The sequence below is a fragment of the Pyrus communis genome, chromosome 10 (genome assembly GCF_041283825.1).
Source record: "Pyrus communis isolate YQ-2024b chromosome 10, ASM4128382v1, whole genome shotgun sequence".
NCBI lineage: Eukaryota > Viridiplantae > Streptophyta > Magnoliopsida > Rosales > Rosaceae > Pyrus > Pyrus communis.
Window position 1 is genome coordinate 27,422,071 of NC_142574.1, and position 11,653 is coordinate 27,433,723.

The 11,653-nt window shown below is 34.8% G+C and overlaps 1 protein-coding gene across 2 annotated transcripts; it reads right to left on the reverse strand.

Moving 5' to 3' along the window:
- Positions 1-1,101: 1,101 nt before the first annotated feature.
- Positions 1,102-4,542, reverse strand: LOC137728055 (dihydroceramide fatty acyl 2-hydroxylase FAH1). 2 transcript variants are annotated; one of them, XM_088678678.1, is made up of 7 exons: positions 4,232-4,542; positions 3,173-3,242; positions 2,676-2,768; positions 2,339-2,535; positions 2,125-2,230; positions 1,649-1,795; positions 1,102-1,480 (listed from the first exon to the last, which is right to left on the reverse strand). In XM_088678678.1, exons 2-7 carry the CDS (start codon positions 3,221-3,223, stop codon positions 1,361-1,363), a joined length of 714 nt encoding a protein of 237 aa, XP_088534804.1. In that variant the 5' UTR covers positions 3,224-3,242; positions 4,232-4,542; the 3' UTR covers positions 1,102-1,360. The 2 variants fall into 2 exon arrangements, with proteins under 2 accessions (XP_088534804.1, XP_068323039.2); XM_068466938.2 differs by having other exon boundaries at positions 3,173-3,239; positions 4,232-4,521.
- Between the last annotated feature and the right edge of the window lie 7,111 nt (positions 4,543-11,653).

An 11,653-nucleotide genomic window follows, 5' to 3' on the forward strand; every position in this document is an offset into this window, starting at 1 on the left:
GGATCCTTAAACCCCACAATCCTCTTTTTCTTTTTCTTTTTTTCCTTTTTTTTTATTTTTTATTTTTTTTAAATTTTGCACTCTCTCGACCACTTGAAAACCAAAAATACACAATCGGACTGCATTCTGGTCTCGGCCCACATTCAGATCCAAGTCCATTTCAAACCAGCAATTAGCCCAGCCCAATATGGTATGAAAAATCAAATGTGTGTGGTGGATGTATGTTTCAAAACTGAGCGAACAAGTGTTGCAGTATTATTGGTGTATGTCATTAGATAAAGAAACGAGCATTAGCAAGTCTTGAGACTGCCTTCAAGGGCGCTAGCGAATACCCGTGGCAAATGGTGATCATCACCAGGGATGCATGTGTTCCATGCTACTTAGCAAAGCATGAGAGAAGAATAAATCAGGTAACCTAGGATTATAAAAAGTAAGGAAAGGGAATCGGATCAACTATCCTCATAATTAATCAATTCATGATTTTAAATACTCAATTACGGATTTTAAGAGAAAACCCACCCCTTATATAGAAAGTTAAGAATTAAAATAACCACACTCGTATTTTAGTAAACAAAAAAATAACTCAAAAATCACAATAATTCAAATTTTCAATACTTGAGTGAAAAAAATGCCGTGTCACCAAGTATGTCATGATGAGGGTTGTTTTTAATTGGATTATAAAAGTTCAACGTCAAGGCGCACCTATAACCTCACCGGATTGTCTCTTTTAGTAACTACGATGAACATTGTACACACAACCTCATGCCGGAAGGTTGTTTTTTTGGTAATTATGATGAACGTCGTAAACGCGAGTACTCTCCGATTACGAAGCACATTACTTCCACTTGAGTATAGTTTTCAATAATATCTTTAATTTAATAATATCCAGACAAATTCATGATTTATTGAAAAAAAGATTCAAAAAGTCGATAAGCAACCCTCAATTTAAATATTGAAATTCTAATTTATATTCTCAATGCTATAGCTAAAGTCAACAAAACGACCAATAATAATAATACTCGGGAATTGACTGCAGACCTTTGAAAAGTCCACTCTCGAGGAAAACATGCAACAAGATAGCTTAAGAGCCAAGGCAAAATATAGACAACTTGGAGAAAGTCTCCTCCCATAAACAAGCAATGATTCCGACGACACTAATCCATGTTATGTTAATTTGTACATGACAGCATCACAAAAATTGACACCTCCGTCCCACATGCGATGCCAACCCGAAGACGTCGATAAATTACGCGTACAGCAAATTTAGGAGACAGCAAATTAAAGAATATTAATGTTGAAATTCACTTTCACTTGCTTATCCTAACCAAATGCCGGGTGCTAATCCCTTCTTCTTCCAAAATTATCTGACTTTCTTGGCTGCTTTCGACTGTGGAAGTGTTCCGAACACCCTGTCCCATAAACTTGAAGTTATTCCGAAGCCCTTATCTTGGATCCTGAAGTGATGATTCAAGTGGTATTTCTGCAAACACAAGCAAACACCGTGTTATTCTTGTTGGGCATTGACCGGTTCCCGTCAAGCAGAAAGTGTAAAAGATTTGTAAGTTCTGATCATGATTACAATGCAAACAGAGATATTAGGTCTAATGGGTAAAATTCCTGCAAGGATGAAAGGTGTAGTGATCTTTACCTTCAGATTTCGGGGTACCTCACTTGATGGCTGGCCGTGATGAAGATAGTAATGGGTGCAATCATACATCACGTAGCCCAATAAACCACCTCCAAACAAAGCAGGAGCAACAGTAGGAGAGGCCATCAGCTTCACCAAGTTAAAGAACTGGCACAAATGACAATGGCGTTATGATTGGCAATGAAATTCTTTTTCATATAAAACAATCCTAGACAAATTTATTTAATGGTAATACCGTTAAGGTCTAAGTAAACCTCAAGACCAAAATTATGCAATCTTAATACCGAGAACAGTAACCATATATCCTATCTAATCAAATTCAAAACAATGTATCATGGCCCTAGGACATGTAATTTTGCTTCCATTAGAAAAATAAATAGTTTGACCCTTCAGAATAACCATTAACCACAGTATTCTTGAACCACACATAGTGACAACGAGGCAGGACAATAAGAGATATGGAAGAATAGACATACTGGAATGCATAAAACAGCTGTCGCAGCAGGAGGGAAAACAAGTCTCAGGCCGTCCATTGGGTGCTTATGATGGCAGCCGTGAAGGAGATAATGTAAGGTGTTCCACCTGAAGCAGTTACAGCAAAAACAATTGCATTAGTCTCAGTGACATTCAGAAGTTATGCATGCGTAAACAAAAACATAAAAAGTGGGGAGAGAGTCATAAGAAACAAACCAGTAGCTATTTGTTTCAAAGTGGAAAAGAAAGCGGTGCAACGTGTATTCAAGCAATGTCCAGACAAAAATGCCAGAAACAACCATCAGAACTATTTCAGGGAATGTATGGCCCATCCGTACAGACGCTGAGATGGAATAGAACACAACTGGCAGCCATATGACAGGAACTGCCCACCACACCGTGCGGGTCAAGAACTAATTCAAGTAGAAAAATGAGTCAGAAATAGAGCTCTGCAAATTCTCAAGAAAGAAATTTAGCTGCATGTGCACTGTGCTACCATATGAGCATATGTGAATTAAATTTGTAACGGATTAACTAAAGGAGGAGGCAGTACCTCCCAAAATTCACTTTCAAAAAATCGAGGGCCTTCTTTGCTAACAATCGGCTGGTGAACCCACTCTTGGTATGCTTCTCCAAGATGGCCAACCTGTGAAAGATTGTGAAAAGCCAAAAGTTACAGTCAAATTCAATACAATCATCAAATACAATAAAGAGAGACGGGGTCGCAAGAGAGATCACAATGCTCATAGATTTATAAAAAAGGAAAAAGCAATTCTAGAGAAAAATGCGACATGCTATGAACTCTCTGAGAAGGAAAAGGAGGCACCAAATATAAGCGGTAAATGTCCCCGTGCAAAGAGACTGTTTAGCAAATTTCTCAGCATCTATCCAAAAATAAAAGATATATTTGGAGAAATGCATTGAAAATCGTCGTTGAAAATCTAGAAGGATGGCACTTCGTATACTTACAAATGAAGAGCCTCAGATCTAAATGGTTATACATATTCAAGTCCATATACAAACAAATAAAAAACATTAGGCAAGCCTTACCTGAAATACAAGGGCTTTATCCAAATCAACTTTGAAGTCCTGTGCAACCATTTTGTTACGTATAACACTGCTGGAGAAACAGCAAAACTAATACATTAAGTTCAATGATGCGGATCTATAGAGGACAAGAACCAAAAAGATATAATGACATAGTTGCAATAAGGATTCAGATATTAGAGATAAAAAATTGTAACATGTGAGAAGTTAGTATCTGATATTACATCTGATTATAATATCAGTAATTGAACACTGGTTTAATCTTACGGACTAAGTCTCACTGCCAACGACAATTTAAAGGAAAGTTCTCTTTGACTTCCTCAAACTATTCCGTGAAACCGACTAATACCTGCCTATAGGCCACAAATCTTTGTTTGAAAATTATCAAAAGATAAACTTATCAAGGTGAAGCAGTAATCAGCACCAGAGAAAAAATACAGCTAAGAATTTATCCAGTAAATGACGACATTTATGGCGACATTTGATAGCTAAGAATTTATCGGACTCATTTGCACTATGATCTAAATCTCGAATTTTCTTCATCAATTTTAACATGCATCCATGAGAAAAAAGATGAATATTGACAACAAAAACGAAACAATGTATCCATAACATGATGCAGAAAGGAAATTTCCACTCAAATGCCTCATTTGAAATTAATCAAGTCACAGGAGATCCATTTTTTCTTGAAAACAAGAAAATCCAGCTTTCCCTTTTCCCTCTACTTTCCCAGCTACCAAACAGATAATCTCACTCTGCAAAAACGGCCCCACACAATATCACACAAAGTATCAAGACTCGTGCTTTATTCTCAAACCCCATGATTTGCTCCCCTTTTCTTCCATGATTTCTCACCAACCAAACAGCATTTAGCATCATGAAATTCAAAAAATCCACACTGTTCGACAAGAAAAAGGAAACCCACAACGCACCTATCGAACCCAAATTCAAAACCCACAACTTTCGAAACCAAAACACCAAAAACAAACACACCCAGATCTACAAATCGCACGAAAACTACACAAAATTTAAAAAATCGGACGAGGGAGAGCAATGGGTTACCAATTGAGAACCCGGGTCGGATCCAACGGAAGAGAACGACGGAACACGGCCACCCTTTGTCCCTCTCTCTCTCTCTCTCTCTCTCTCTCTAGAATATGAACCACCAGCACCACCACTAGAAGAGGTTTCAGCGTTGAGGGTCAAGCGGTGCAGTGGCAGAGGAATATCTGAGTCTCTCTCTCCCTGTTTGTGAAAAACAAGTCGGCAGATGATTTAAAGAGATGGGACGATTTGGGCCGTCGATTTTGTATGGCCATAGCCAGCACTCCTCACGTTGGATTCCAAGTTTCTAAAACGGTAGCCAGTCTGGCAACTTTTCAAGTTCTTTTAACGATTCTTTTTAAAGAAACTAAGGAAAATTGTTTGAAATTTTTGAGTTTTAACGATAAAGATAAAATAAAAGATAAAGTAAATAGTACCGGAATTGATTTTTTAGTATAAAAATATGATTTTTTGTTAAAATAAACAGTATCGTAAGCTCCCCTCTTTTTACAGCGGTGTGCAGTGGGTTAATTTATAGTGTAGCAGTTGAGATGGTGTCTGTTGTCTGAGTTCGTTTTTCTTGTCAATGAGGTGGTGGGGATAAAAAAGTCTTGTGGGTCCCCCTATGGTAACTTTGTTAAGGAATTTGATTCACTCCGGACATTAATATTCAGCGCGTAAAAATCAAAACATTGATCACACAAATTGAATATGATCGTTCTTAATTAACTTATTTCGTTGATTCATTTCACACATATTAATGATTCTGATTTTTTTTTCCATACAAATCAAAAATTCAGATTTTTTTATCATTACGCCAGACATCCATAGGGATCTAATTCCCTTTGTTTTTTTTTTTTTTTTTTCGTTCAAAAATTCCCTTTGTTAATTAGGGAATTTGGTTAGCCTACATGAGACATTTTTGTAGGAGAAGGGCAAAATCATTCCGATCGGTTGCCTCAACTGCCGGTCAGCGTCAACAGTTGGCTAACTTCGGTAAAGGCACCTTTCTCTCGTTTTCTCCCAACTGTGACATGTTCTCTTTGCTCATATGATGAATGTATGGATGGTTTTTATGTATTGTTGATACCCAACTATTGTAACGTCCTGTGTTAATATTATAGTAGTATATATAAACTTTTATATACAAGATGTTAATAATATTGGCATGTCATAAAACATAAATTACTCTCACATAATCTTAACGACATTTAAAGTTTAAAAAAATAATATTATTTTTCTCTATAATATAAAGATCTTAAATTCAATTCACATAAATAAAAAGTTCAATATATAGTTGTAACAATTTCATTGTATAGTTTAACTAAAGTCTCTTAGTTTCGTTTATTCAAGGTTTAAAGGAAAACTTAAATTAATTACATCAAAAAGCCTTTAGACCAGTACAAATATAGTCAAGATAATACATGAAAAATCATAAAATATATAGATATATTAATTACGGAGTTACTTTACCACATATTCTTCCCTCATTTCAAATAAGCAAACATGTCATAAATCTTTTCTAACATAGAAGATATTTTAGTGTCATCACTGTATTATTTGGTCTATTAATATACATCTCCGCTAACAAGCTTAATTAAGTATTGTCACTGCAATTCAATTTAGATCGGTTTAGAAAAATTCAAAACTATAACGGAACCAAACCATTACGGTCAAACCATTGAAATTTATTTTGTAAAAAAATAATAGAAAAGCCAATCTGGCCTCTATGGTTTGGTCAATTCGGCCAACTGATGCCCACATTGACATGGTACTAATAAGAAAAACATATATAATTTAGGGAAAACAAAGAATGAATCGAACCAACCAGCAAGGCTGACTACTGGTTAATTGCTGGGTATATTTACGGAGGGAGTGAACCCAAATCCCTTGTTTTGAATTCTGAAAGTGACGGTTCAAGTGAAACCTCTGCGGTTAAACATAGACACACGTACGACCAAGTATTGCTTGTTAATTAAGTCATGCATATTAGAGATCAAGGGAGGATTATTTGATGAAATAGAACCATAAATTAGTCTCCAAATTAAAATTAAATTTAAAATATTGTTACCTTGAGATTCAAGAAGACGAACTTTTAGAAGGCTTCCCATATGGTGCAGGTACTAATGAGTGAGATCGTATGCTGTGTATCCCAACACGCCCCGTCTTAGGGATAGGTAATGGTTATGGCGAGTGGGTAATTTCGGTTATTTATCTATAACCGTTTAATCTCTTACCCGCATAATCATTTACCCGTTGAGTAATTGCATATAAACGATTAATCATACCAATAACCGCGTATCCATTTAACCGTAACCGCATATATCTGTTTTTTTACCCATTTACCTTTTTTTACCCGTTTACATGTTTTTTTTAACAATTGGAAAATTTAAAAAAAAAATCATAATTTTCTTTTTTTTTGACCATTAAACAGTATCATGTTTGACAACGAATCGATGAGGTTTTTCTTAGTAGCCATGCGCCTGAACATCAAACATTAATTTATAACGGCAATTAAAATTTGAAAATTAATTAGCAGCACCATCCATACACATGATCATGGAACATTAATTTATAACCGCAATTAGCAAGATGAAAGAAAACACTAATCAGACACCACTACAATTGAGATCGTCACTCTGAAATTAATAGACCGAGGCCCCGTATCCCTTCCAAGTTCCAACCAAAATACGTTCAGCATGCAATGCATGATAAATAAACTTGAACTCAAAATTAATAAAATCTTTCCGACCTGAATATTTATAATTTACGGTTTTAGTTTTTTTTCTTTCTTTCTAATTATATATATATATATATATTAAAATAAATTGTTAAATATGTAACCGTTTATAACCGTGGGTAATACCTATAAATGCTCATTTAAATTTCACGGATAAAATGTTATTACATATAATCGTTTATTTGTCTAAACGGTTACCTGTAACCGTAACTGTGAATTTTAAATGGGCAGGTAACTACGCGGTTATCTAAACTCATGGTATTTTGCCCATCCCTACCCCCATCAAACAAAGCAGGAGCAACTGATGGAGGGAATAAAACCATAAACAGAACCAGAACTAGCAGACCATGTAGATTGATATATCAGAAGCAGCGTACATAAATATGTGTGTGTATATATCTCTACTAATTAATAAAACACTCATTATCAACCAAAATTTTATGAAATTACTAGTTTAACCCTCTAATTAAAACAGAACATGAATAAGAAATATGATGTAAAAATGTAATTTCACACAATTAGAAGACTTAAAACAGCGGCAGTTGCAGGAGTAAAAACAAGTCGCATTGCATCCATAGGGTGCTTGTGGTGGCATCCACGCAGAAGATAATGCATTGTGTTTCCCCTACAAAAAGTTATTAGAAAAAAGCAATTCAGTTCATCCATGTCAACTACACGATTTATGAAGGCCCTCTTATATGAAAACAGAGACAATCATCACTTATAGGGTTTCAACTTGGAAGGCCACAATATATGGGTTATAACCTATCCCCCTTTATACTACGTTGCAACGGGATCTCCTTATGAAGTTCCTTACTACGGGCTCGTTTGAATGTGTTTTTAAAATGATTGAAAGTACTTTTAGATAAAATTGTTTTAGGTTCCAAAAGCATTTGAAGTGCTTTCTGCAAAAAACGCCACTTATGTGCTTCTTCAAGGAAGCACTTTAAGTGTTTTTCCAGGATTTACTTACATTTTTACTAAAGATTGGTTTTAAAAACATTTTCACCAAAAGCGTTTTCAGTCGTTTTAAAAGCACACCCAAACGAGACTTTAATTATAATAACTTTATAGCTAACTACATTTTGCACACTTCAGAGCATTTACAATGGGTATGTCAAAAATTTTTGTCAAATTCTTAATTGATGGTTGATGTTGCATTTTAAAGCGGATAATGATAGGAAGATCAAATTTTTAAACCAAACTTGTAAAATCAAATGATGTACGTCACCAATAGAAAATAAGCACGTTAATCAATACTTAAGTAATGATTCAATCATCAACATCCACGTAATTTGGTTTACAAAATTTCTAAACATGGTCTCTCTAGCACTACCCTTTTAAAGCATGATGTCAAGTCCCTTATTATAGGAAAACTAATGAAAATAGCTTGAAAACTTTGAGTTTTAACGATAAGAACAAAATAAAGGATAAAGTGAATAGTACCAGGATTGACTTTTTAGTGTAAAAATATGGTTTTTCGTTAAAGTGAACAGTACCGTGAACTTTTCGTTAAAACTCTCATCTTATTATATTCCAACCAGTATGTTAACTATTATTTTATTATCATATAGGACCAAGTTAAAATAAAATAAACAGTAAAATCATTTTTAAAACTTTATATCCTAGTGGATGGTTGAACCTATGAATTAATAATTAAATAAAATAGCAACTGAAGGTGGAAGAGCAACGTCAAAATTGACACTGGAAACAACCAATCCAGGTTACCTACAAGATTACACACTAAGGTTTTAAAATTGTATCAATTTCTAAATTTTGTCTCTTTGAATGTTTAATTATCCATTAAATTGAAGAGTGTATTTGTCAATGTGGTGCAAATGTGGTTTACAATTTAGCCCATATAAGAATCTCAAGTTTTCATCATATCAAAAACCAGACCAAAAAATTTCAATACCTTGAGGTGTGATATGAGAAAATTAAAACATCGCGGCCTATTTTAAAAATTACCCCAAACCTAGGGGTATATTATAAGGGACGACAAGGGGATTTTTGTGGCTGTGTCCTGCATGAATTTCCAAGATATTTTCTTTCCCTTGCAGACAAAAGCTATGGCTGCAAGGGCATGTTCATCTTGGGTGGACTTGAGGGGTTTTAGAAATTTCTTATTGGAAGGAGACTCTCTTCATATTGTGACGGCTCTCTATTATACTTCCACTAACATGTCAACATCAATTGGGCAGTTAGTAGAAGACACGAAGAGCATTCTCAGTGCAATCACTGAAGAATTATGCACCCATGTCTATCGCCAAGCTAACATGGTTGCTCATAGACTTGCTAGGTTCGGTTTAAATGTTGGCAGCCAGTGTGAGTGATTTGCTCAGCCTCCTAGCTTCCTCATTGATCTCCTTGTTGAGGACACTATGTAAGTTGTAACTGATTATGGTCTTTGGTTGAGATTTCTTTTGGTCTCTTCCTGAATGAATACAACTCAATCGATTTTATCAAAAAGGGTATATTATTAACCCGTAGTTTTATATCATACGTGGCGTAAACCATGTACTGTTTGTTTAGTTTTCTTGTAAGAACCCAGATCCTCTCTGGATCTAATGATTCTAAGCCTAAGGATCAAATGATCCAGGCTGTTGAAAATTGATCTAACGGCTACAAATAGGGGGCCCCTCTAAAAGTTATAATAATTGTACCTGTTGAATCAAATTTCAACTGTTTGGATCATTTGATCCTTAGGCTCAGGATCATTAGATCTGGAGAGGATTTGGGTTCTTCTTGTAATACCCTAGGTTGTTCAGTAATCATTCCTTTTCATTATTCATTTTTGGAAAAATTCGTTTGGTAATTTAAAAAAAAAAAATTAAAACTACTTCTTGAGTTTTCAAAATTTCTTCCGTTTTGAGTTTTTTAACTGAAAACTATTATTAGTTACATAAAGAATAAAAACTGAAAATTAGAAACAAAATAATTATCAAACGACTCTCTAGCAAGCCTTGATGGCTATATATTATGTAAGCTTGGTTTTTTGCCATCACCACCAATAATCAATATGATGATCATGGCTACGTTCGGTGTTTTGTAATGGTTCCCAGCCAAGTTGAAGATGAGTTATAAAAATATGTTGGGCCCTTTTAATGAAGAATATAAACATGTAAAGATCTCTATGATGTGATGCCAACTTCGTATTGTAGTTTAATGATCTAGAATGACCATCTAAAATTTAACTTTTTAAGCATCCATTCCAGCATCATTGTAGTCATCCAAACAAAAAACTATTCATCAGTTGATTATCATGACGAAATTTCACGCAAATAATTATCTTAATATCGTTGAATTCTGTATTATAATAAAAACACATAGAAGTAGCTTCTTTCATAATTATAATTTCTGAATCAGTGCTCGATTTCGAAAAGAAGTGAACATATGAAGTTGTTTGCACAATATTTTATTATATTTATACGACAATTAACGTTAAATTACGATGTAACATAAAGTTTATAAAAAAAATCTCAAGAGAGAATCTCTTAACATTTCTATAATTTATATAGTTGGAGTTGGACCAAATCAATTATTGACCGCTGCCACTTGCCCGCCCCTGAGGCCGAGAGTAATCAATTGTTATTTTGGATAACTACAATATGTGCTTTCTACGCTTTTCAGATTGTTTGCACTTTGGTACCTTGACTTTATTTCGTTTCAAGTTGGCCTTAAACTTGTGAGAGTGTTTTTAACGAGGCCAAATTATGATGCCGTTACACGAGTTGAAAAAAGTAGTGTCCCGTGAACATATTTTGAAGGGTATTTTATTACTACAAATGATATTTTATATTAATTTACTATTAAGATAAAAGAGAGAGAGGTTGGACCCGAGAACCAATGGTTGGCTCTGATGCATCCGGAGGAGTTGTGGCCTGTAATCAAGGTTGAAAAGTAATTCCAACAGCCCCGCCCCACCCAAACGAAATTCCACAACGCTCGATGTCTCAACATACGAAATTCCAAGTCGTGATAGCAAAAAGTGAGTGAAGGTCACCGGCATGGAAAATCGATACCATAGGACAGCATTGGAAGTTTCTCATATTCCAAAACCAAATAATTAGGTGTGGCGTCTTTCGCATTCGGATTGTTACGAATTTTCCATGAACTCCATTTGACGTTTGGAAAACGTTACTCTAGCACAAATCTATGATGTCATTGAATAATGCTCCATGTGACGTATTTATATTGAGAATAAATCTTATATTGATGAGATAATGAACTTTACATGGGTTTATAAGTTGAGTTACTCTTCATATTGCCAATTGATTTTTCAGTGAAACCTTAAATTTTTTCATGGTATCAGAGAAGGTTGAGTTACTCTTCATGAACCCAACTGCCACACACGCTCAACGTCATCCCGTTTGTGCTATCCACGTGTTTCGCTTAAAAATTTGCTACACGTGAGGGTGTGTGTTGATAATGAATCCTATATTGATGGTACGAGGGACCTTACATGAGCTTATAAGTAAATTGTGTTGGACAAATTGGGTCTAATTAATTGCTATAATAAATCACATAGAAAATCAAGAAGTAATTCATGCAATTATATTTCACAATAATCCATACACATGAGCAACCAATGTTTAATGAACATGATATAATAGATTATAAAAACCTAGAAAATACAGTTGAGGTAAGTGTTGAACACTTTGTCCTTAAGACAAGTTTACGCCCCACTACGGTGCTCATAG

Bases quoted from the DNA above. Each gene is read 5' to 3' on its own strand.
- LOC137728055 (XM_088678678.1), bottom strand. From the start codon at position 3,223: ATGGTTGCACAGGACTTCAAAGTTGATTTGGATAAAGCCCTTGTATTT. The intron at 2,769-3,172 runs GTAAGGCTTGCC...AATCTTTCACAG, and splicing joins ATAAAGCCCTTGTATTTCAG to GTTGGCCATCTTGGAGAAGC. The intron at 2,536-2,675 runs GTACTGCCTCCT...TACTTGAATTAG, and splicing joins TTGAAAGTGAATTTTGGGAG to TTCTTGACCCGCACGGTGTG.